Raw genomic sequence first — 26,977 nt, 5'->3', positions numbered from 1 at the left:
TCCTGGCTTGATCGTCCCGGCGAAGACCGTCCTTGATCCGGCTTGATTTTCCTTGATGAGATCTCCATTTGATGCCTACACAACATTTCAAAATTAGAAACATGATTTTGCAATATATAACATAGATTAGATTATTTTTTAGGAAACTTCATAATAAATCCTTGAGTTATTATTTCCTAAAAAACGATCGGGCTACTGGAATTCAAAATTTCAAAATTCAAAATTTAAGCTATGACGATCAACGTTCAAAATCAAAACAGTAAATCCATATCGCCATACCTCTCTTGAGAGCTTAACTCTAAAATGCAAAAAGAACAAAATCGCCTAGGCAAAATTGACGTTAGATCTCTCTTCAACGTGATCTCTTTTTTCAAAATAGCAATTTCGCCACCTTTGATATGTCTTTGACGTGATCTTCAAGCCTTGGCAAATTCGCTCAAATGAAAACTTTAAGTTCGCACCACCTTGCTTTGAAACAAAATTCGCTCCTTTGAATACAACTTCGCACTTCTCCCTTTAACCGCATTTGAATGATAAAATGGTGATGTAAAAATGAAATCTTTCACCCTCCTTATATAAGCGCTTACACCATCAATTCATTAAGGCCGACTTGGTAATTAATAAGGCAATTTGAACGATTTTAAAACAAATAACAAAGCCGACCTTTAAAATACCAAGCGCTCCATTCAATTTTAATTAAAATAATTAATTATTATTTGCCAACGTTTTTTAATTTAACAATTTCGATTTTTTAGAAGGCAAAAACAATTAATTAATATTAAGTGCAATATGTAAATGCCATTTAATTGAATTTTCAAAAATTATCGATTTTCTTGGCATTTAAATAAATTCAAAATGTTTGTTTAGCGCCAAAATTGAAAATGAAATAAACAAACCTCATCGCCCTGGTCCCTGGCTGAGGGACAGGAGCGATCCATCAACTGGGTCTTGATTCTTGCAATTTCAACATCCAAAGTCTCCATCCTTACGTTGAATTTGGCATGTTCGCTGGATCCTTCGAGTTTGATTGACTTGCTTGTGTGAACAAAATGCCTTTGGACCATTATCGCCCTGGTCCCTTGGAGAGGGACAGGAGCGATCTTAATGTTTTCACTTGAAATTCTCCATTTTTGATATCAACTCCTCCTTCATCACCTTTTAGAAGACGTTTCAAACCTTGTGCAACTTTATTTTGACGTGATCTTTAAAGGATAACATGTGTCTTGGCAAATATCGCCCTGGTCCCTTGGAGAGGGACAGGAGCGATCCTCATAATTTCTCCTTGACCTGGCATCTTTAATCTCTAATCTTCATTGTAGGGCGAATAATAACATTGTTTCTTCACTCCACGCTTGTTCCACTTGATTTTTACAAGGCCTTTAGACGTTGGAAGGATCATCGCCCTTGTCCCTTGGAGAGGGACAGGAGCGATCTGGAAGCTCTAGCCAAAATGTGTGATCTTTCAACCTTGATTCTTCGTTCATTGCCTCTTGAAGGACGTCCTTGACCTCACGTGCACTTGCCTTGTCTTGCATTTAAAGGATCATGAGTGTTTTAATGAAATCGCCTTGGTCCTTGTCCAAAGGACAGGAGCGATATGAGTTCCTTGCACAAATTGGTAACACTTTGACGTTCAAAACTCTTGCATATCATCATCAAAAGACACCTTATACCTTGTGTGAACTTGCAAAACATTGACTTAACGTGATTTTTTGCATGAATTGGCCAATATAATCAATATCGCTCTGGTCCCTTCCTGAGGGACAGGAGCGAATTTCAACATTTTGAGCTCGTCTTTGCCTTGTTCAACTTGCAATTGCTATCATCATGTAAAATGAAGTCTCTCGAACCCCCTTGGACGCTTGAAACTTTTGAAATCTATGCCTTTATGGAAATATCGCTCTGGTCCCTTCCTGAGGGACAGGAGCGAATTAGGTGTCTTGATGCAAATCTTTCACTTTGGTGATCTTCGTAACTTTGTGCTTGATTGAGACACCTTAAAACATCTTTGCCACCTTGTACTTCGCCTTGAAGTGTCTTGAATTTGGAGGAAAAGGCAACATAACTAAGATATCGCCCTGGTCCCTTGGAGAGGGACAGGAGCGAATTTGTACTGTAGGCTTCATTTCATCTTATCTCCTTCAAAATTTATCTTCAATGGTCTCGTAATGTACCTTTTCACCCATCCATGCCTTGAGACCCTTTCAAACTTGGCAAGAAAATCATCTAAGACAAAAATCGCTCTGGTCCCTGCCTGAGGGACAGGAGCGAACTTGGGCATTTAGGTCCCTTGTTGACGTTTCATACTTCAAACATAAACTTGACTTGATCTTTGCCTGAATTTTGTCTTGTGAAGAACTTCGCTCTGGTCCTTCAGTGAGGGACAGGAGCGAATTTGACCCTCTAGGCAAAAACTTCATCATTTCATTGTTTTTGATCAAGTCTGGATGCTCTATCATGCTCACTTCGTCCTTCACCATGCCTTTGATGTCACAATTCGTCCAAACACGGTCAGGAATGGCTCAAATAAATATTATCGCCCTGGTCCCTTGGTGAGGGACAGGAGCGCTTCGCCTTGGTCCTCCTGAGAGGGACAGGAGCGAAATTCGCTTTGGATCCTCAGTGAAGGACAGGAGCGAAATTTGACTTTTCGAACTCTCTATCAGGATAACTTTTATGGAATATAACATTTAAGTATAAGAAAGAAGAAATATACTTTAAGTTATATTCCATATATACTTTCAGGATGTTTGAGAGTGGTTTCAGACCTCCAGGAGTTATATTGCAAAATCTAGTTTTTGGAGGTTTTTTCAGTTTCCAGACTTAGTCAAATTCAGGATCAGGACATTCCAGACTTAGCCAAATTTCAGGGTCAGGACATTCCAGACTTAGCCAAATTTCAGGATCAGGACCTCACTCAAGCCGGACTTGCTATCCATGTGATCCCCTGGGCGACACTCAAAATGCAAAGGCTAACTAACAAAACCCTAAAAGACCAAAAAAACAAACCCAAAAAAGCAAAAAACATGGGTCCCCATTTGCAATGGGGCGATGTGTGAAAACGTCACAACAGTCCCTTGGTGAGGGACAGGAGCACTTTTTGTCATTTTGGCATACTTTTTGCTCTTTAAACCTCTCAATTGCGTCCAAGGCATAAAACATCATTCGTCCTTCCCATCTAAGTCAAGCTTTGCCATAAAATATCAAACAAAGAAGAGAAACTTTGAAAAAGTGGTACGGTCCTTCAGTGAGGGACGGGAGCACTTTTGTCTTGGTCCCTTGGTGAGGGACGGGAGCACTTTTTGACCTTGGCATACTTTTTTTCTTCTTTAAATCTCTCAATTGCGTCCAAGGCATAAAACATCCTTCGTCTTTCCCATCCAAGTCAAGTTTTGCCATAAAATATCAAACAAAGAAGAGAAACTTGAAAAAGTGGCATGGTCCTTCAGTGAGGGACGGGAGCACTTTTTGTCATTTGGGTTGATTTACTCCTTTGTAGACTACTTAAATTATATTCAATGGACAAAACATGCTTCCCTTAACCTCTTCAAATCATAAAATCACCTTAACCTTGCAAAGATAGTGCAAATTTGAAAAAAGTGGCACGGTCCTTCAGTGAGGGACGGGAGCACTTTTTGCGTTCTAAGCCAAATTGTCTCACTTTTCACCTCGAAATTTCTTTGCTAGGGAAGATTTCATCTTACTTCATGCTATGAATAGAAGTTAATGTCCAATAAAGGTCTAAAATTGTGCATATGAAGAAAAGTGCTCTGGTCCTTCAGTGAGGGACGGGAGCACTTTTGACCTTCTAGGCCAAAACTTCATCATTTCATTGTTTTCAATCAAGTCTGGATGCTCTATAATGTTCATTTCGTCCTTCACCATGCCTTTGATGTCTCAATTTAACCAAACAAGGCCAGGAATGGCTCAAATAAGTCTTTTCGCCCTGGTCCCTTGGAGAGGGACGGGAGCACTTTTTGACTTGGTCCCTTGGAGAGGGACAGGAGCACTTTTTCCCTTTAACCTTCAGAATTCACCATTTTTGTGCCTTCAAAAATCTTCAAAAGTATCAAGTCATGTCCAATTATCATTCCGGAAGACCCTGCACAAAACAAAATAGAAAAGTCAGTGACAAATATGCATAAAATAACATTTGTGCTCTAGTCCCTCAGTGAGGGATGGGAGCACTTTCGTCCTTTCTGGCTAAAATATTTAAAATTTAGGTCTCCAATCACTTCACAAATCACAAGGCAGAATTAGGTCATCTTCAAGGCCAAGAATCAGTTATCTTGAAAAAGTGGCATGGTCCTTCAGTGAGGGACGGGAGCACTTTTTGTGTTTCAGGCATCATCTTGCCTCCGAAATTTGATCAAAATTTACCTAAGCAAGAATATACAATTTCATCTTCAAAATGCTAACACTTAGACAAAATTTGAATTTTCCCTCAAAAAACCCTGACTAGACCTAACCTGAGACTTATCTGACTTTCCTGACAGACTCACCTTATTTCAATAATCAACCTTCGGAAGGACGCTTAATAACTTTCAAAATTTGACTGGACTCGGCTTGAAAAATATCCAAAAGAAACCCCTAAGGCTTAGCCCTAGCCCAGACAACTCACTCACTCAAAACCCTAAAAGCAGAGAGAAGAACAGGCAAAACAAAAGCAAAAAAGAGGGGGTCCCCATTTGCAATGGGGCGATGTGTGAAAACGTCACAACACGCTGACAAGTGGTAGAGTGATCTTATTTTCAGAATTGTAACGACTGTCCTCCCACTGAAAAGTGGTTGAGTGATTCTACTTTAAGTTGTTCTTGTCCGCTGGATAAGCGGAAGGGGCTGGCTTGTCGCCCAACATTGTATTTTCAGTTGATTATTGGAGCTAACGATCCTGTATTCACCGTATGCTCTCACCTTCCCACATTGGGCTCTTGGTGATCAAAAAGTGGAAGGGTTATCTTTCAATAGTATTGTGATTATCTTTCCTAACCTTAACGGGTGTCGTGGGGACATTTCAAGTGCATACATATTTTTGAGATACATGTAATTGATCTAGAATGTAATCAATTTAAATCTAAGTTGGTGATTTGGGTATACATGTGGGTATGATGGTATGGCAAATTTTTTCCCTAGGTATGGGTACATGTATGGCTATATACATATATATATCTTTTAAATTATAAGTAATAAATTTAAAATGAGTTATATAATATAAAATAATATCAATATACTAATATGTTTGAATATTTAATAAAGTTTAAGCACAAAACAAAGTAAAAAATAAAATATGTTTAAAAATTTAATTTAAAATATTATTAATATATAATTATATAAATAATAAATATATTATAAAATAAGTTTAATTTAAATGTTTTAAAATATTATATTTTAACATATTGAATAAAAAATAGAAGTAAATATCAAATTGACTGATTTAAAACATACAATAGATGAATTAAATTTTATTTGAAAAATAAAAAATAAAAATGAAAATAAAACTTAGAAAATAAATTTTATTGGAAAGTCAAAGCTTTCCCTTCCATCATAGGCGGAGGTAACACACAAAGGCATGAGAGTCATTAGTGATGGAGGCAAGACAAATGATATCATTAAGTTTTTTTTTTTTAAATTATGCCTAAAGTCCACCGAATCTGGGGTGAACCCAAGGCTACACGAGGACTGGGCCCGGACTTGGATCGAACTTGGACCAACACTTGGAGTCCGAGAGTTGTACCCAGTATCTTAGATTTAAATGACAAAATAGACTTAGTTATTCAATAATAAGTCAACTACATATGCCATAGCTATGATGATGTGACAATAGTTAAATTGAAGATGATTTAAGGATCTTTATCAAGGAGATCATATGGAATTTTTATAAATATAAGAATGAATAATTTGTCATTTTTTTTTTAAATAGATATCCCACTAAACAAAAAGATCCATAAAAAACTCTCTGAGCAATGAGTGAACTATTCTTTCTAGGATTGCTCCCCAAACAATATTAGGACAACAATCATGCATTACAAAGAGCTGCGTTATATACAAGAAGTTAAGAGGATTTTGTTAACACAACATCCTATGGTCTATTCACTCAAGGACCATATCATCAAGGTTTTAACAAACATTAAACCCATATAATATGCTTACAATGCCTTTCTCAATATAATGATATCAAATCAAAATATCAGCCCCATAAATAATAATATAATAAATATTATAATATTCATGCAGGCATTTATGAACCTATTAGAATTCTATGGTGTCTCTTAGGAACTATCCTTTTGATTCTAGTTCTGGTTTATGATCTTGTCATGAGATTAAGTACATTATTAAGACAACTTGTTGGAATGTGGAACTCTCTATCTACTTGCCAAGATGATCCCTTATTTAAATGTTTTTGAGCTTGCTCTTAAAGGAAGACAATTCCTTAGTTGACCATTTGTAATACCATAGGATAGTGTATTTGGGGAATTTTTAGAAAAGGGCTTAGCACACTTACTATCATGGTCTCCTATAAGTTATAGTTCTCATGCTTGCTCAAAATTTAACTTAACCCAAAAAAGATCGCACTATACCATATTGGTGTCTTTGACTAATAATTCCTTTGGAACAAAAAAGAATGTCTTTAGTTTTGTTTGTTCCACACTTACCCACTTTGCTAAGATATTTGAAACTACTTAGTACTCATGTAAACTTTTGTTCTTTTATGTGCATCAAATAGTTAGTGATTGAAAATAAGATCCCTTATTGATCCAATTGTTATTATTTGTATCATAGAATTTATTCAAACAATATTGCCAATATTTTATTCAAGTTGACAAAACCTTTTCAAGAATGTTGCAAGAACCAAAGTTTTTCTCTAAAGAGAGTGATTATTAGGCTCCTTACATCAAAGTCTCCAAGGAGGAGCTACTTAGAATGTATCTAAAGATCAAAAGACTCAAGAAGGGACATCCTTTGCACAAAGGAAAATTGCAACAATTGGCTTTGGAGAATCAACATTGTCAACATTGTGAAGCCAACACTCATCTGATGAGAAGTGCTGGAATCTGTATCTTGAAACAAGACTTGAATGACATTAATAGAAGAAAGGGTAGCAACAATCGAAAGCTAAAGAATTGAAAAAGTTTTTATACAAATGACGATATTGCATAATTTTGAACAAGAGGAAAATATAGCAAAGAAGTCAAAGTTTAAGTTGGAGAATTGAGATCTCTTCAATATTAAGATCCATTATGATCCAAGTGAAATAAGGTAAATTCATTAATAAATTCTAGTATACAACATAATTTAGCAGTTGAAACAATAATGCAAAGCCACTGGGTAGTGCAAAATTATGTTCATAGTTTTAGTAGAGTTTGTGGATCAGATTTGATATTGTAGTCTTAGTAGTAGACATTTGCTAGTCCATACATGGCATGAAGATTTCTTCTTCATAAAAATGAATAAATGATACTAGTTGTCCAAGGATAGCCAAACATTCATTGTTAATGCTTATGAAGACAATATTGTTTCAAATTTTAAGAAAATTCAAGTTATCCAACATGATGTGGCTTCAAGCTTATAGAACAAAAAGAATTAATCTGAATACAAATATATAACAAATACATTGGCCTATCCAATATCGCAGCCTTGTATCTGTTGAATTTCATAAATCCAATTCTGCATGAGATTGCTTGATGGTCATGTCACATGTGTGCACAACATCTTCACCAAACTAGGAAAGTATTAGTCACATGATGCATGTACTACCTACGTGAATAAAATTATTCTTTCCTAGATGGATAATATGTAATAAAGTAATAAACTAAATGTAAAAATAAAATAATGCACCAACAATGAATAAATGGGTTGATCTTCTGTTTGCCTTTAGGAATGGCACAAATCTTTTCATCAATTTTTTATTCTCTGTAGAGGAAGGTGAGGACAAAATGGGGTAGGCAGTTTGTGAGGTGGGCTGCCTTGCGCAGAGGGAGGTAAATTTTCCATGGTGATGGCTATATTCAAAGAGCTCAGAACTCCTTTGCATACAAACATAGTTAATGGGGGCATTAGATTGTAGCTATTGCTAGCTACAAGTTCAAGGCCAGGTAAGGATATCTGTTTCACCAAGATGTTGCATCTACAACTGAAATAGAATGACATTTACAAAATATCATCCAAAGTAAGAACAAATCTACTTGAGCTAAGGTGTTGAGGGATTCTCTATGGAGCCATTCAATTTGGCCAGACTTGGTTCTCAAATTCAAAATGATAAAGTTTTACTATAGTATCGAAGAGTATTTAAAAATTGATTTCTCATAGCAAAGTTGAAAGAGTTGCCTCCCAAACTGTGTGAGAAGGTTGAAATTTACTAATCAAGGCTGAGAATTGGATAAATAGACTAATTTGGGCTTTTGATTAAGGATCTCTATAAATGCAGGAGTATTCGGACATCAGTTTTTGCTCCATATCAGTAAAATACTAAACTGGAGTCTTGATAGTATTTCCTTAGACAAGTCGAAAATGATAATTATAATACTCATTTTCTTACGGATGCTTCCAGCACTTTGGTTTCACTAAAAAGAAGATTAGAGTAGTCCTTGCAACCTTGCAACCTTCCAGAGATAACAATAAAAGGACATTATTCACAGTAAATAGAAAAATAAAGGTTCTCATCTCATTATAAGTGGTGTTTGTCAAGCTACACAACTAACTTGAGTTAATTTATTTGTTGTTCACTCCCCTGCCTGTTGGAATTGTCCTTGCATGAACTTACAGTAGCACTTAACTTCTGGATTTGGAACTCAATGAGGATGATGATGTGTTCTGGAATTTCTTAGCTTAGGCATTTTATCTCATAGCACGAAGCATCCGAGAGGCTAGAGCTCCAAAACTATTATTGCAAAGTTTGGGATAAACCAACTGGACCAGATATGAATTAGAATAGTAAATAGTCTACAGGTCCCATATCCTGATCTCCCTAAGAACAGTCTTCATACTGATTGGTAAACAGGTTATAAAACAAGTTTACCAAGGATTTGTTTTCTGTAAAAGCTGGCTTGTTCAACAGGCTGAGTTTGATTGCATCCTTTTTCTTTCAGGTTTCATCTCCTGGTGCAGAAAGGGTTGTTAGAGTGCCTAAAGACCTGGAACGCTTCAAGGGCCTGCCTATGTATGTGAGATATGTTGAAGAGACTACCAAAGCTGAACATGGAAGCCAAAAGCATGATGGAGTTTTCCTACTTGATAATATTGAAATGGAATTGGGTTACTGTACATGGAAACTAGCTAATGTTAAGCTGAATAGGAAGTTGCTAGGCAAAGGGAGGTCTCTAAATAAAAATAGAAGGGAGTGGAGATTACGGATACCTTTTACTTCCTTGGTGCTTGTTCGAATTTATTTGGACATCTGACATATCAATGGGCTGTGTAATGAGTAGTTTGACAACAATGGAGGTGTCCTTTGCCCTTTTAATAGCCTGTTTTCCTATGAACACATGTATCAAATCATTGACATGTTTACCTCTAGATTTAGAATGATTTGAGGTATTAGTAGTTGCTGTAAATGCCATTTAAATGAGTCAGAGGAATACTATGGAGTATGGACAGGCTTATAAAAGTTAACGAGGAAATCAGTCTAATACAGTACTGATATTATATATGTTAGGCCTTTTAGCCAGTTTATTACAGTTCTTACATAGCAAAAAAATTATTTGGTGCACTGTCAAGTTTGAGCTACAAAAATAGAGTCAAGCAGAGACAAATAGACAAATTACCATTCTAGGGCTGAATTTATGTTGTTGATTTCACTGCATGATACCGAATCTGTTTTTTGATCACTGTTACAATTAATTTCCATTCATGTACAACATATCATTCTATAGTTCTAAATCTTACCTAGAATTAACATACTTCAAAACATATTTTTAATATTGTTTTCTACTACAGGAACCATTATATTTTTGCAAATAAATTTGAAGTCTTCAAAAACAGAATAAGTGATCAAATTGGGATATATCATATAAGTTGTAAAATCCATAAAATTTTAGCAAATAAAAAATGAACTATTTCTGTCAAGTGGACTATATTGAGTTTTAGAGATGGATCATTTACCACAATGACGACCATATTCAAATTCCTGACTAGCTAGGCGAGCTCCAAGTATGAGTGTTAATCCAAAGACAATGAAGTGCATGCATTATTTTCCTAGGGAGTGGGCCCTCATTTGTGCCCCATTGGCTAAGGGTCCTTTCTACCCTCATTTAGGCATTAAAAAAAATGAACCTTGCAGCTGAAGAAGCTTTTTGTTTACTGAATAGCGGTTAGCTTCTAGGAGCCTTTTGAGCAAGTAATTCATATTCTTTTGGGGGAGTCACATGCCCATAAGATCAATATTATAGCCAATGAGTATAGTAGTCTAATATTATTCTAATCCTTCCACTATATGTTTTCACCTTGATCACATTGAGGTATCGGTTATCAAAAGGTGTTACAATTTCATACATTTGATGATTGTGAAATTGTAAAAAGAAAAAAAAAAATCCTATTCAGGACATCACAATCCCTTAATTGGAAGCACTAGTGCAAAACAAAAATTGTTGCAATTTTGAATACTTTTTGAGACAATCTACATGATCTAATATTTTGGAACTAACTCAAAAACAAACAAACACCTCACATTGTAAAATATTGCAGACAATTTTATTAGCAAAATGACAGTTACAATGTTGAAGAACTAACGACAAATGCTCATTGACTATTACAAAATTTGTGCACACTTTAAATTGTCAACTGCATAGGTAGTCTAACTAGAGACACTGGCTAAGATGTCAAACAAGGCCCCAATTTAAGATTACATCTCACTAGAGTGACTCTCAATTTAATTAAGAAGTTACTCCTAGTCTAGTAACTAAGATTTCATAAGTAGTTTAGGTGAGACTAAGGTATACCAACAATTCACTTCAGTCTCAATTGGATAGATACAACTGGTTATATGAATAGAGTATCGTAGGAATTATCCATTATTATTTGCAACAATAAAGAAGGCTAACTTTGTTCTACTTGCTATCTTGAGAAAACTTAACATGAAAAAGGGTATAACAGCAGCACAGCTAACACCAACATAACTCTGTGACGTCGAACTTAGAGAAGTACAAAACATAGATTAGAAAATTAGTCTCAATAACAAAGAGCTGATCAAGTGCTTGTAAACAATATGACAATGTTGAGAAATGCTCAAAAAGTTATCTTTGTAAACAACATTCCATCTTGTTGGAATACTTGGATAACCAGCCATTGTAACTGACAAGTCAAATTAGGAAACGGTGTTCAATAGAAGCAATGCATAATATCTTCAATGTTGAATTAAGGTAATTTCAAAAACAGATCGAAGACAACGCTGAAGTAATTTAACACAAAATTGCAGAAAACAACTCCAACAAAGATGTTGGCTTCACACCAAAAATAGACTCATGGGTGAGCGGACCGTGAGCCGATCCATTACTTGGATGAAATTGTCAATTGTGCAAAAAGAGACAAACATCATATTCTTAGCTTGGATCCTTGTAGAGGAATTATTATGCCATTATTCAAGTTCCTAGCTGGAGAAAAATTAGTCTAATAGGCCAAAGCATGGGTTTAGAGTAAAACTAATGAACTAACTGGAAAAGGTTTTTTACTTTTGAATTTTTTTTTTGATTTCACATCCGACATTCTATTGATCTTTGAATCAATACTTTCAGAGTTCAGCATAGAAAGGAAAAAAGGATATTCACTTGTGGAAATTGCAGCCTGCAAGTTGTTAAAACTTTTAGTATGTATCATTGTATCAACAGTTTTAGTAGAGAAAGGATTTATCCATTATGGTCTCTTGTCTTGGCTGGCTGTGTAACATTAAATTTTATTTAAGTTTTGAAGTTTAAACCATTAAATTTCAAGTCTATAGGGACGCTCCCTCCATTGATTGGCAAGCAAGGGAATGATGGAAATGAAAGCCAAAATTACAAAAATGAAAAGGAAAAAAAATGATATTCTGGTTGCCAATGCTGTGCTTGCTGCGACATCCATTCCACAAAATTTGAAAATGAAAATCGACTTAAATTTTTAACTTTAGGATTAAAAAAAGCTTTATATTCATTTGGGCAAGTTTTTAGGGACAAATCTCAGGGTTTTGGTGAGTTATGAGGAAAAAATGCCACAAGCTTTTTTTGGTGAGTTATGAGGAAAAAATGGTGCAAGTTTTTACAAAAACTCGTGGCGAGGCATTGCATGAGTCACTTGGCCTCAGAGCTGACTTGCAAGTTTCTTGAGGTTTTTTGCAACTTTTGCCCCAGGTCTTCATATTGGAAAACAAGATGGGTCTCTCTCAATCTTCATGTAAAAGAACTTTATTGCAAAGGGCAGGAGCATCCTAACTTTTACACTTCCCTTTGAGATGTGAGGGTATGAGTACTAGTACAAGAATGCCACTCAAATCACTATATGCTAGGAAATTGATAAGGTTGCAGTTGTATTATAAATTAATATTTTTCACTAGAAGATGTGGGTATGGGGATGCAGATGCTGATGTGTTCCTTGTCTCTATATTGGACTTTCTTGGTAATGAGGTGTTATGTGATTGCCCACAAGACTAAGCTTTGGGGATTACAAATCAGTAATATATTACTAAGTTACCATATCGGCCTGAAAATTGGCTGTTTCTAGGTATGGATTGTACCACAATCAGGTATGGAGTGTGTTGATGTGTTTTTTATGCACTTCTAACACATAATAAAATGCTGAAGGTATTCTATCCTCCCTTGATCAAACTATCCTTGGATGCTAAATTAGATGCTCAACTAGGATGACTCCAAGGTTTCTATAGTCAGGTCTTGATGTGTGGATAGCTTAATTGGTTGATGTGATTGCTGGTAATCCAAGGGGACTTACGTTGAATACTTGAATGTTGATCGTTTGGATGTTGCTGGAACGTGAAACTTACTTGATTGAAAGAAAGAACAAAAGGATAGGGTTTAAGAAGTCTAATCTAATCCTAAGAACGTAGGAACGATGGACAATCTTTAGTGAAACTCTACTAGACATTGCTTTGCAATTGCTTTGCCATGCAAAGCAACAACTCCACAAAGTTTAGTGCAATCTCCTAAGGTAAGCATATGATGTTCAAATCACTATTAACAACAAGGATACCATCAAGGCAATGCATATCAAAATGTGAATAGCAATTGAAGTTAAGCTCATTTAAGGATTCCAATTGACCACACAAGGCAAACTTACAATCAGCAAATTGCTAGTGGTATGGATATATGAATTTGATCATTGATCATGCACAAAGTTCTTTCATTCATCTAAACAACATGAAAATGAATTGAGAAGTAGAGGCCATGCAACTTGTTGAAATAACACATCAAATCCACCATAGCTTCAATGAAATCATATGATCTTTACAACAAAGTCTTGGCAACAATCTTTTCCTTCTCCTAATCTAACTTCTATTCTATCTTCTACTCTATTCTTCTTACTCTACTACTCCTATGTTAACCCTTACAAATGAGAAAATTGAGCCTTATATAGATAGCTCTTTTCAATGAATGGTTCAGATTAATTCACAATCAATGGTCAAGATTACATAATGAAAAACCTAATTAGGGTTTGTTACAAAAACTCCCTATGGCCAATGAGAAAATTACATTTAGGTCCAATATTGAATGTTAACCAATAGGAAATGTGGTTAGGTATCTTGAAATTTGCGCCTCCATGGGTGAGTCAGGTACATTGCATCTGGACATGTTGGTGTGGAGCCTCTTGATTGGTGGAATGATGACTAGAATGCCACCTCAATTTGCACTTGTAGACTTGATACGTCATCATGAAGGAGTATTGATACCTTGGGTAATATCTCTTGATACTCAACATCTCAAGCTTGCTAAATGTGGTGATGATGATGGGAAGCATTGTTATGTTCAAGCCAATCCTCTATCTTTGCTTACTTATCTTGCCTTGATATGATTGTATGATCTCTCCTTTACACTTTGGGGCCTTGACCTCTTCATGTCGCTATGATGCAATGAAAACTTTGAAGGTATTGTGCTCCTCTTGTTGTCATGCTATCCTAGAACATGCTGATCTCCTTATCCTGAATTTTCCCTTGTCATGATGTTGTCATTGCAAAGCTTCTCTTTATTTATTGAATCTTCTTCATGTTGGTGATCCCTTGCCTTTACTTAGGTGATGAAATCTTTCTTTGAAATGTTGTTCTGATCCTCCTATAATCAGACTTGGTCCTGATTTTTTCCTTAGTCACCTACAAAGCAAACAAGAAGATACCAAACATGATAAAGTACATATTAACTTTACCTCTCTTTCATCTCTATATGTCTGATTCTATCTGATCAAATGATGTTTTTAATTCTGATTGATCACTCTCTAGGTCTGATTTTATGTTTTCTACAGGTCTGATCATATGTGGAAAATCTGTCCTTTTTGCCTTCAAAAGTGGATTGAAAATCCTCCCAAATTGGGTTCAAAACCCTTCTCAATCGAAACTCTAATACTTTGGGGTTAATTTTGATCAATGGAATGATCAAAATTGCTGCTCCTAATACCTTTCACTCTGCCTCAATATGAAATTCGCCTTGCCTGGAGTCTGGATCAGAATCGTTGAAAATGATTGCTTGAATAATGCCTTAACTGAGGTAGAAAACTTCCTCTATATAGGTGTTGATGTGAGGGTTGTGTTTTTCTACCTTGTAGACCGACTTGTTTTTAATAAACAAAATGTTTTAATTCCCTTTGCTGAGCGCTTTATCCTCCTTCATATGATAGCCGACTTTCATTCTAGCTTGGAGCTGTCTTGGAGGAGTCGGCATTCTCTTCTTTGATTGCACAAATTATTACTTCTCCCTGCCAACATTTTTGGATAGGCATGTGCAAACATGGTGGGGTTTTGATGTTCAATTGCATAAAGATTTTGGTATTATGGGCTTCATTTACATAGTCTAGGCGGCATTTTGGCTCTTCTTTGCACTAGATGATTTTGTCTTAGGTGATGTTTGGTGGTTTGTTTATACTAAGCTGGCGGCTTTAAACCCTTTGTTTACACAATCAAACTCCAGGCATTATCTCTTTGTTTGCACAATCAAACTCTAGGCGGCCTTTAGGTCTTTGTTTGCACAATGAAGGCGGCTTTAAAGTGAATGAAACAAATTTCGGCTTTCACCTCTTCATTTTCACAACATGGTCTTGGTTGGCATTTGTAGTTCATTTACACTAACTTGGTTTGGGCAGCATTTGAGTGCTCATTTGCATTGACAAATCGGCCTTTAGGTGCTCATTTGCACAAGCAGATTTGATTGATCACTTCATTGCTCCTAAGAAAATCAGCCTTTTGTGCTTCATTTGCACAAGCACATTTGTTTGATCAATTGTTGGATACTTTATCAAATCAAGGCAGAGCGGTGTTAACTTGGTCATTTTGCACAACATGAATTTAGCGGCCTTTCCCTTCTCAATTGCACAAAATTTCGGACATTGATCATCCATTTGCACAAGCGAGTTAGTTTGATCAAATTTTGATCACCTTACTGCACCTAAGCAAGGCGGTTGAGAACCTTTCATTTGCAGAAACTCTATCTTGCCTAGGCAGCCTTCTATGCCTCATTTGCACAACTCAGGCGGGGTTTTGGGTTTTATTTGCACAATTGATTCTTGCCTAGTTCAAGCTTGGTGTGGGGATATTTAGGGCTCTATTTGCACAAGTTGGAGTCGAATTTCTCCTTTTCATGCACTAGTAGGTCAGAAATTTAGGCTTTGAATGCATAACTAGGTCGGTATTTTAACTCATCTTACACAAGATAGGCAGGTCGGATTTTGAGGGCTTGAATGCACATCTCTATACATGTTAAAAGGGGGTTGAGACTTGACTTAGTCAAATTTTGATGATTTTACCTCCTTGGTTCAATGTAGTGTATGTTGAAATTCAAGACCCTTGGCGCTATGCTTGAAGTTCCTAACGGAACTACAAGCAAATTTGTCCCTACCTATTCAATCATGAACTCCCAATGACATCTTGTTCCTCTAGCCACTCGACACCACCCGACAACATTAACAACTTTAACCACCTTAGCAAGGTTGGCAACATAACCTCAACCCTGACTTAACAAGACTCATCACCTCTCACAAGCAAAGGCTAATAGCTACTAGACTTACCAAGCCAAGACGACCTAAAACCTTAAACAAAGCAAAAAAAGTAGGGCTCCCCATTTGCAATGAGGCGATGTGTGAAGACATCACAACAGAGTGGAATCAACCGTGGTTCATATAGGGTTTGATTTGCTGCAGTAGATAGGCAAACAGCACAGTAGACAAACAAATGGTGTCGTAGACTGGCAAATGCCTTAGCGATCTTGCATTCTCTGGATACTTTCACCTGGTTGCAAATCTTTCTATCATAAAACATCAGGTACATGCACATTTTCAAATTTTGTTAAAAAAACAATTTTCTTGTTCTGTAATTCACCTTGATCCTTTTTGGATCACTAGCAAATACAAATAGATGCATGTGTGTGTCACTGTACCAACATCTAGAAACAGGTACTGTGTGTATCTGAAATCTGGAACAAAATAATAATTTATGTTTGCTGAGTATCTTTTGTATGTACAATCCTTCCCACGAGTTGTTTAAATTCTTTTTGAGAAGTTGTATATACACATTTTATACGTTTCTTTTATTTGTTTCTAATTTATTCATTGTATCTTTTAGATCATTAGTTTGCTTTTATATATAGCCCTTCATGTTTGACCTAGTCATATGTATAGCTGTGGTCAATTAGTAGATTTTAAATCTCCTCCCTTGTATGGTCATTCCTTTTCTTACTAGCAAGTTCCTTAGATGTGCTTTCATTAGCATTTCGGGTTTGGAATTCGGAATGTTATGATAATGATGTATGCTACATTTTTTTGAGCTTTTAGATATTCTGTCTCAAAGATGCCTGAGAGACTAGACACACTATAACAAGGTTCTGAGTAAATTAATTGGGTTCAAAGGTTGTATCAGAACAATGGAAAGTTTACAGATTTAATACCTCGACATCTCTATGTGCAAGTCACACCAGTCAGTGGCAAATAAATGTGTTAAGATTTGAATTTCATCAAGAAAAAACTTTCTTAAAAAAGCTTACTTATATAATAGGCAAAGTTTGACTGGTTCTTTTTTCTCTCAGGTTTCAACTCCAGGTGCAGAAAGGGTTGTTAGAGTGCCTAAAGACTTGATACGTTTCAAGGATTTGCCCATGTATGTTAAATACAAGGTGGAGACTACCATATCTGAAAACGGAAGCCAAGAACAGGATATATACTTGATGGAAGCTGCCATAGAAGATGATGGAAGCGAAGAACATGATGGCATTTTTGTATTAGATAATGTTGAAATGGAATTAGGATACTGTACATGGAAGTTAGCCAATGTTAGGTTGAATAGGGAGTTGCTAGGGAAAGGGAGAACTCTAAATAAAAAGAAAAGAGAGTGGAGATTGCGGGTGCCTTTCACTTCCTTAGTGCTTGTTCGATTGTATTTGGATCTCTAACATGTTGAATGACTGCACCATGAGTATATGGCCTTAAGGGAGTTGTTCTTTCCATTTTTATTGCCTGCTGCCCTATGAGAACATTTTTGTAGTATCCACTTGATAGGGAATGAGTTGAATTACATACCGGCCATCTTATAGAATTAGACTGATGTAGAGTTATGAGGCATTATCAGCTAGCTTAACAAAAGAGTTGACTGAGTCAGAGGAATACTTGTACTCATGATAGATTATGATATATCGCCCCAACAATACAAATTTGGTGTGTATGTCTTATGATTTTGATCCCATTTGATATAGTTCTTGCCCATCAAGTAATGATGCGGGCATGGTTTGAATTGGAGTGATAAAATACGAGTCAAGCTGGTAAGAATATGATTAGTTTCTGATTTTTAATTTGTGATACAGAGTCTAATTGAAGATTTGATTCTTACATTCACCTTTCATATGTGTATAATACACCTTTCAATTATTGTAAATTAACTAGAATTCTGTTACTCGAGGAATGAAATCTCATAATAGATATACAAGTTTACAATCAAACTAGTCGCTTAAATTTTTATTTTTTTTGTCTGTACTAAATTGAGTCTCCTTTTCTTCATGCTCTTGAAACTAATTTTTTTTTTTTTTAAACTAAACAAAATATAGCTGATTTAAATGATTGTAAAGGAAAAATATTTTTCATCATTTTTGATTAAATTTCTAATATTGATGTATGTTGATAAAATCATCTTAGTGATTATTTGTTTATTTTTATTATTTAATAATCTGTTACATTCTAATAGGTTGGTTATTGGGGAAGTTATAATGGAAAGGTTTTATAAAAGTCATTTTGTAGTACATTGAAAATGAACTCTGAATAATATTATTATATCGTGTTTAATAGTATGCAAATTTAAATGTTAGTTGATTTTTCTATCATGATATTAGAGCCCAGGAGAGCAGAGCTATGGCAAAAATAGAAGTAGAGTAACTGTTAAAAATACGAGTGCTACATTATACAAAATTGAAGATGAAAATGTAAGAATGTTGCCAGATCTTACATTAACTGTTGAATAGCTTTTTATTTGTAGTTTGTAGCTGATGTAAACATTTGCCGAATTTTTTTTTTTTTTTCTTGAAATGGATTTGTAGTTTGTTGCTGATGCAAACCTTTGCTGAATTATTTTATTTTTTGATCATTTTTATAAATGGGTGTATTATTGATGGGAAGTGATATTGTAGTGTGTGTATGTATGTATGTATACATATGTGTATGTACATACATACATACATGGTAGTTACAGTGGTCATTTATATTATTTTTCATTGAGCTTCCAAAATGTCATATGCAAGATCAAAGGATAAAATGTAAAATAGGTATATTGGAGTTTGGTGGCCTCACAGATTGGAAGATTTTCATCATCTTGAACCAAGCCTTTTGCTAAGAGATGGTGCTTTGTAGGAGAACATGTTCTTTTTTTTACAGTTGAAAAATGTATATATTGCAAAGTTTGTTTTTTTTAAGACAAGGTAGGGATTTAGTGATCAGTATGGATTTTTGTTTCAAGAGTTTGTGGATTTGGAGAACCATACTTTTTGAAGGCTCAACACAAATTGATGGAGCAATATTGTCAAATAATTTGGGAAATATATGATTTTGGAGTTCTAAAGAGTGGTAATCCAAAAATGCAAGATATGAACAATACAATTCCAAGAATTATGAAGTAGCTTGATGGAGTTGCACTTGATTTAAGATTTGTTTTCTGAAGATTTTTTTTCTAATATCGTATTTTTTATGAGGATGTAAATCTTTAAGTTGAAATATTAAGATGTATGTTAATAAAATCACTTTAATGACTTGTTTGTATTTATTGATCATAACTAATCATAAAAAAATGACTATTCTTGAAATTATGAAAGATAGACTTTATTATAATACATTAAAAATAAATTTAAATAAAAATTGTTATTTTGTGTTTAATATTTTGCAAATATAAATACTTATTGATTTTTCAATTACTAATTAAATATTACATAAGAATCTTTAAGCAATTTGCATTTCATTTTGGTGAGAAATGCCTTCACATATTGGAATCTAAGTCTCCTTGTATATCCCACCTAGTAGGCACTTAACTAGAAGATTGTGGAGATTGATCTCATTTTTAACAAATGGGTTTTGCTAGGTTATTATTTTTGTTTTAAAGAAATGCATACAAGATAATCAAGGGGCGAACATTCTGGAGTTGAATGTAAACTTTCATTTGCAATTGTTGAAGTTTTTTAAAAGAATTTAAGAATTTAAAAAATAAAAAATTCTTGAAAAAAAGTCAAAACATCATATGAAAATATATGAATTACATCTTGAAAAATTGAAGAAGCTTTGCAGAAGGAAAAATGAGAAGAAATAAGTACTACACATCCATAAGACACAACTAAGAAATTATACAAGATGGTGGACACCATAATAAGACAATAGTTATACAAGATGGTGGACACCATAATAAGACACTAGTTAGGTGTTTGATGAAAATATTCGTGTCAAACTATTAAAAAAATGATTTTGATTGCTTATATTTTTTTGATTGATTAACTGCAGCATGGGGCTGCACCTTTCTATTGATGATAAAAAAACAGTACATAATGTTCATGAGATAATATTCAAACTATCAGACCCCTACCACAAAATGCCTCCATTCTAGGCATACCTACCTACCCTGGCAAACGGTCTCTGTAGTACAAAATGGAGACCTGACCAACAATATTATATTGTTAGAAACCAGACACAAGAACATTTACATAGACTATCTTTAAACAGACCATCCACAGACCACGTGCACTACGCCTTCATCTCACGGTTTTGGGACTTCCTTGTGCATTGCAAGCTTAGCTTCCTTGAGGATCTTCATTCTGGTGTCCACGCCCTCCATCTCTATGTCTGGTCCAAATTCCTCCTCGTCCAAATCACTCGCAAATCATTCAGCTTGCATATATTTATTCATCCACCCTTCCCCTTCATTGGCTTCTTAAGGAAGATGATAGTGCGGGAAATTTCTTCCTTTCTACCTTGAAAGACTGACAACTCCAAGGAGGTGATCAATGACATCTTTTTCACCGCATGACCCTTGTACCTCCTTACATAGTAATCCCTAGGCAATGGGATTATTAGGATTTCAACAAAAAGGTTGAGGAGCCTAAAGTTGGTTATGGATGTGAATCAATTTTGGATCTGAAGAGATCGTTGTCATTTAGTGTAATCTGTTTTTTGCTTGTGTGCGCATGAAAATATCGGGCCAGAATGTTAGGACCAGGGTGCGAGGTGCCATAGACTTCATAGACACCATAGGCATACCATTTTAGGCACAAATTTGAATCCTAATGATCAAAAAGTTGACGAGGAGAAAGTTCTGCTCAATATTGGCCTTCCTCTCAATATTGGCCCCCCTTCAAAATTTCAACATTTTTCATGAAGTCGCGTATAAATACAATTCTAACCTCGTGATTTGAACATCTCTCTTCTCCTACTTCAATTTAATATCAAATCACACTCTAATTTTAGATTACATCTTACAATCTCTATGTTCTTGAAAAAGTATAGTGATATTATTTCTGATAATTCTTCTAAAGGATTACCACTAGTGAGTATTATATATCATTATATGAATATGATTGTAAGAATTGGTTTATCTAATAAATAAATTTTATAGGGTTATCATGATTACATCTGAACATGATCCCTTCGTAGTCCAGTATCAGTCTCCATTGTCACTCTCTAGCCTTAAGAATGAATTCAATAGAAAGTAGTTTGGAGAGGTCCAAATCCAATGGATTTCTCATTTGGGAGGTGTGGGAGAAAAGACTTGAATTAGTTACAAAACCGATAAAGTGGTCCAACTTGTTATGAATAGATTCATAGGCATCAGTGTACCGGAAGTGGAGAGGGAGGTGGGGGAGCTTAACCTAGGTAGGAGAAAAAGTAATATGATCCACATAGGGATTGATGGAGGGTGTCCAAGGATGAAGAGATAGGGCATGCGAACCCCATTTCCACACACCTTACAATATCACTACATCCCTATAATCTGTTGTGTCAAAGAAAAATCACAAAGAAACAGCAAGCATAAGGATAAATCTCCATCTTACCTAACGCTAGCAGGTTCCAGTGGTCAGAAATCTAGGACTATAATGCTAGAAGAGATGGCCACAGATGGTTAAATGTGCCAACAAGTGCCACTTTCTCAAAATATGAAATGCCATCCAACACCTCCGTACTAAAAACCACATTTCGAATAGAGGAGACGCACAAGAGGCATTTAGCAGGTTGGGCGGAGGAATCCCATAAGGGTTTACAAAGATAGTCTGTAAAGGATTTTTAAGTGAAGAGTTAACCAAAGCGTTTGTAATATAAGTGGCAGGTAGTGTTTTTTGTGAGGGGGATCGCACCGAGTTTGAAATATGCACAACCAGTTTACAGACAGGAGAGCTAGGGGAACCAATACCAAGGGAGCCATCACTACCAATCACCAAGGGTAAGAGATGAGTGCTTGAAGTTGGGGGATAGGAGGATGAGAGGGAAGCCACTAGCGGGAGCCACTCTTTTTTTGCTAATTATTTATTGTTACATTTTAATCCTTTTTTCAAAACTTGAGTATGATAGTTTACCCTTATATCCACTAGATATTAGCATCATAAGTCTCATAGGATTTGGAAGTTTTATACACTTACAATTTTGCATTATGTTTTAGACCCATTTTGGTGTTGGTATGTGTAAACCTTTTTCTACCAATGGTTCCAAATTTATGCATCTCATGTTCCCATTTATGTGAAATCATTTTTCAAGTGTGTTAACCTTATCGATTGTTAGTGTTTGGTCTTTATAGGAGTTCAAATTATTCAAGCACTAGTGTGACACGTAGATGTATTGGTATTAAGTTACAGTCTACATTGTATATCCTATGTTTTGGTTCAAACATATTTGGAAAGTGTCTTGAGGCACTTAGGGTGTGTATTAGAAAAATATTTTATAATATTTATTCACACTATTGTTTTTAATACATTTATAAAGGTTTATGGGTTTCATTTACAACAGTAAATGTGGGTTATGAACGGAAAAATTAATATTATTTTGCCCACATGTGGATTCCTAGAATTGGATAATTAATGACATGGTAAGTCTATGTTAGGAATTGCATGCATAAAATATCAATTATATGCAAATAAAGATTAAACAGAGGAATGAAAAACACATAAATAATAGTAGAGGAGAAAATTTTAACGTGGTTCACCCAAACTTGGGCTACGTCCACCAAATAGAGAGTTCGATATTATTATCCAGTGAATCGAACCGATTACAACCAGCAACCCCTTGTTTAGTACCCCTCCTCGATCAGCCTCTTTTGTATGTTTTCAGTTACTTCAGTGATTGTTTTGTGGAACATTATTGTATTTTGATTCGGATATTATGCGATGTTATTTCATGATTTATTTGGATTTATGGTGTATGATTTTATGCAGTATCTCAGTGCTTATGAATAATGTTATTTTATGGATTTTTATCATGGACTGACACTTTTCCCTTATATTGCGTTGCATTATTTATATGTTGCATGTTTGCAAGTGTATTGGGATGCGAGGGGATGATTTTCCTTCACTCACTCCGGTGAGACAGGGAACGTCACAATTCTCTTTCATCGGTGTGCGTGTCGTGTCTGTATATATATATGTATGTATATTGGTCTATATGCACGTGTGGTTCTTTGGTGCAGGATATTGCAGGTACTAGTATCGGGTAGGTACGAGGTATTGACTCCACTTGGTTTCACAGGTCAGAGCGTGCCTTATATATCTGATGGGAGTGGAGGAGATAGTTGTTGTACCATAGCTTGACCCACAATTACACTCGTGTGAGTGTTGTCAGTCGGTTGTCTTTCCCATCTAGCTGGTATGCGAGTCATAGTGTCTGGTTTGGTCATTTGATCATCCCTTGTTTTGCATGCTTCCATTTATTTAAATGATTATTTAATTTAAATGGATGATGCTATTTTGTGTTGGCATAATCATTTAATTAATATGCTCTGTGATTATTGATTTATTTAAATTAATGATTGCTAGATTAAATGGTTAAATGGCTTAATTTATTGTGTAAAGTTGCATTGATATTTTTGTGAAATAAATAAATTGTCTAGCTGTTTAAAAAGGATAAATGCCTATGTTGAAGAAAGTATTTATGGAAAAAGAAATAAATAAAAGCTTTCTTTTGTATTTTTCCATTTGGCCTTTTAATTTAATCATTGGAAAGAATTATTATTTTTGGGAAAGAAATAAATCTGATTGCCTTTTTAGTTTTAAAATATTTAAATCTGATTGGATGAAATAACTTTAACCTAGAAGCATAGGTTAAAAGATATTTTTGGGCATCCGTTCTGGGGATTCACGGCAGGAGAAGAAGAGGAATTTTTGAGAGGAGTAAAAAATTCTAGAAATCTTCCTGGAAGAGTTGGAGATTTGACCTGGGTTGTAAGACTGGTGTTCCCTCACTTCCTTGCTTGCCTTTGCTTCAGGTTGGATAATCTATTTTGATGTTTTGATTTGATTTTGTATATTTTAGTTTTCTTCCTCTGTGATTGGAAAATGAAATCTACCTGTAGATTCTTTTTAGAATGTCGAAATGGAAGAAAGATTGCCTGATAGAGTTGATTTTGTGATGCTATTAGCATAAGGTTGCATTCAGGAAAGGAATTGCTCATTTCTTCTTTGTTGTGTGTTATTTGTTCATAGCAAACAACTTCTTCAATACCTCTTCTTTTGAAAGAAAAAAAATTTAGATTGGGTTTGCTGGGTGCATCCTTGCTTCTTATTGTCAAGAAATTGCTAGTCATTCTTTCCAGTGTGTCTATTTCACCATCTACCTTGTTGGTAACTTTTCCTTGAGATTTTGGAAACTAGCACTGTATGTGTGTTCCTGTGAAATAATAATTCTGGAAATGGAATGTTATTTATGGTTATTGTTTTTGTGATCTTTTGGTTTTAGAATGCCTCGGAGGCATGTGTTTTTGGTTTGTTCGTAGACTTTACCGCTTTCATGATGGGCTTGTCTCATCACGTGAGTCGATAGTGTCTGCTACCCGCAGGCAGCAGAACAACCAGTCGGCAGCACCGCTACGCAGTAGCAGCACTACCGACCGGTAGGACTGCCATCGGTTGGTAGCAGTGCTACTAGCTAGTAGCGGCTGCTACCAATGGTAGTGGCACTACTAGTCGGCAGTACCGCTACCGGTTGGTAGCAGTGCTACCGATCGGTAGTGGTCATTACCAACGGTAGTAGCACTACCGGTCGGTAGGGCTGTTACCAGTGGTAACGACCACTACCGATCGGTAGTGTCTGTTGCCACGACAACAGCACTAATGTGGCTTGACCCTGTGCCTTACTAGTGCAAACCGGTATGTGTTATAAAATTAATTTAATTTTATTAAGTGAACATGTTGATATGGTTGTTCTATGTTAAGCGTAAATGGTGATTTTTCATGGGATTTTTATTATGTGGCTAATAAATTTATCAATGGAAATCAAGGCATGAATTAGAGATTCAAATTGGTTAATTTGGATATAATCTGAAAATGAATTAAATATCTGTTAGGAATTCATGTTATAATCGGTTGAATGTTTAATGTGGATTTCATTCTTGATGGAATATTGATTTGGAAATTGAATAATGTGACTGTTGAAAGAATGTTTTATTTCATTTCTTTTCAATTCAATGATGTTGCAAGTGTATTATGTGTTGCTTTGGTATGTGGTTCAGTCTTCCTGTGGAGGTGTATTTGGTTCCTTGACCAAGAGATATATGTTGGCTTCGTTGTCTTAACCATGTAGTGTCTTTGCCTTATGGTTAGCCAAGATTCAGTATGTCCTTGTTTGACCACTTATTTCTGATAGTGGTGTTATGGTTGTCTGCTTCGCCATAGGGTCCTCAGGGAGTGACCATGTTTGTTTAGTGTCCTTTGAGAGAGTGGCTTTCGCTTGGGGGTTGTGCCCAAAGTGGTAGGCATTACAACCCAGCGAAAGTCAGATAATAATTGGTAATCTAATGAATTGACTAAGTGGGCAGTTCATAACATTAATAAAGATAATTGTACCTCTCACTTGGGTGAGTGCTTGCATGATACTCATCATCTTGTGAGAAGGCCTAGAATGGCAAACCAACCACTTCGTCTTCACGAAAGGTTGGTAGGGTCCGCATGAGGCTTAGTTGGAGCCAAAGGTTCGAGAGAGGTTACTAGGACAGTGAGACGGGACCTATGGAGGTCGACCATGGTAACCATCTTAAGCTATGCGATGACACTCTCTCATTTGGTTCACTTGTGTGTTTGTGATGTTGAGTCACCCGGATCTTTGTGGGGTCTTTTGTGTTGTCATGGAGTCGTATTGTTTTGTCGACCCTGTCATGCTTATGCTTGCTTGAGGGTCCTCAGCTATCTCCTAGCATGGTGGGGTGATTCCATTTGGAAATTACATGGTCGGGTGGTAGTGCCACTTCCCATCGGATGTTCGGATTTGTACCTTCATGCGAGGATTGGCTTCACAGGTGTTCCTGTGGTTCGTGACTCATGCTTCATGTCTTGTTTGAAGATTATTGTTATTTGGAGACCCTTGTGGTCATCATATCATCGTATCATTGATCTTATGTAACCTTGTAACTGGATGAGATCTATCTTTATATGTTTATTGAGAAGCTATGTATTGGAAGAGCAATTAACCCTATGTTGGGATGTTTTTATTAGTTTCCTTGATGATGTTAGTAAATGCTTTCTGAAGTGGAAATTATATTGTATCCTTTCAATCTTTCTATGATGAATCTTTATTTGCTTATGGCTTCTTGTGATCATTGAGTTAATGATGCATAGGTGGAATTATGATTTTTGTGGAATTTATTCTTGAAGTTAATTCTTCGTTGGTAACCCTTAAGGAATTCTGGTGTATGTCTTCCGCTTGTGTTATTGTGCATGTTGTGCAAATGCACTTATGATGTTTATTCTTTAAAAAAAATATGTTTCACCCTTGTTGTGGGTTTTCCTTCGGGGTTTCTAGCGAGGCATTACATTTGGTATTAGAGCCCAAGTTTCAACACAGGGTACTCTGGGTTTGCAGTGAGCCCATTTGCCTTGACCTTTTTGTGTAGGTCTTGTGGTGTGACTTCCTTGTGTCTTTCTTGCCTTTGATCTGAACCTTTTTTCTCTTGTGCAGTGTTAGGTCATGGCTAGGAAAGCCAAGGGAGGTGGCTGTGTTGGTGGCCGCACCAGAGGTAGAGGAGGAGGAAGGGGTCGAGGTTCCAATCGCCATAGTCCTTCGCCACCACCCACTCATGCGAGTGTGGATAGAGATCAGTCGGTTCATCAGGAGGAACCACATTCAGTAGAGCATGTTCCTGAAAGGG

The 26,977-nt window shown here is 35.9% G+C and overlaps 1 protein-coding gene across 6 annotated transcripts in view; it reads left to right on the top strand.

Moving 5' to 3' along the window:
• LOC131027973 (uncharacterized) overlaps positions 1-18,061 on the top strand; it is an 82,919-nt gene extending 64,858 nt beyond the window's left edge. For 4 of the 6 annotated variants that reach the window (XM_057958067.2, XM_057958066.2, XM_059221331.1 and 1 more), the window contains one exon: positions 17,202-18,061. In XM_057958067.2, coding sequence (XP_057814050.2) covers positions 17,202-17,564 — 363 coding nt within the window. In that variant the 3' untranslated portion in view covers positions 17,565-18,061. Of the gene's footprint in view, positions 1-9,086; positions 9,802-17,201 lie in introns of those variants that run through there. The other 2 variants (XR_009102555.2, XM_057958068.2) reach the window with 2 other exon arrangements.
• The last annotated feature ends 8,916 nt before the right edge of the window (positions 18,062-26,977 follow it).

Source organism: Cryptomeria japonica, chromosome 5 (assembly GCF_030272615.1).
Source record: "Cryptomeria japonica chromosome 5, Sugi_1.0, whole genome shotgun sequence".
Classification (NCBI taxonomy): domain Eukaryota; kingdom Viridiplantae; phylum Streptophyta; class Pinopsida; order Cupressales; family Cupressaceae; genus Cryptomeria; species Cryptomeria japonica.
Note: the sequence above shows the minus strand (reverse complement) of the source record. Positions and strands in the feature narration are given on the sequence as shown.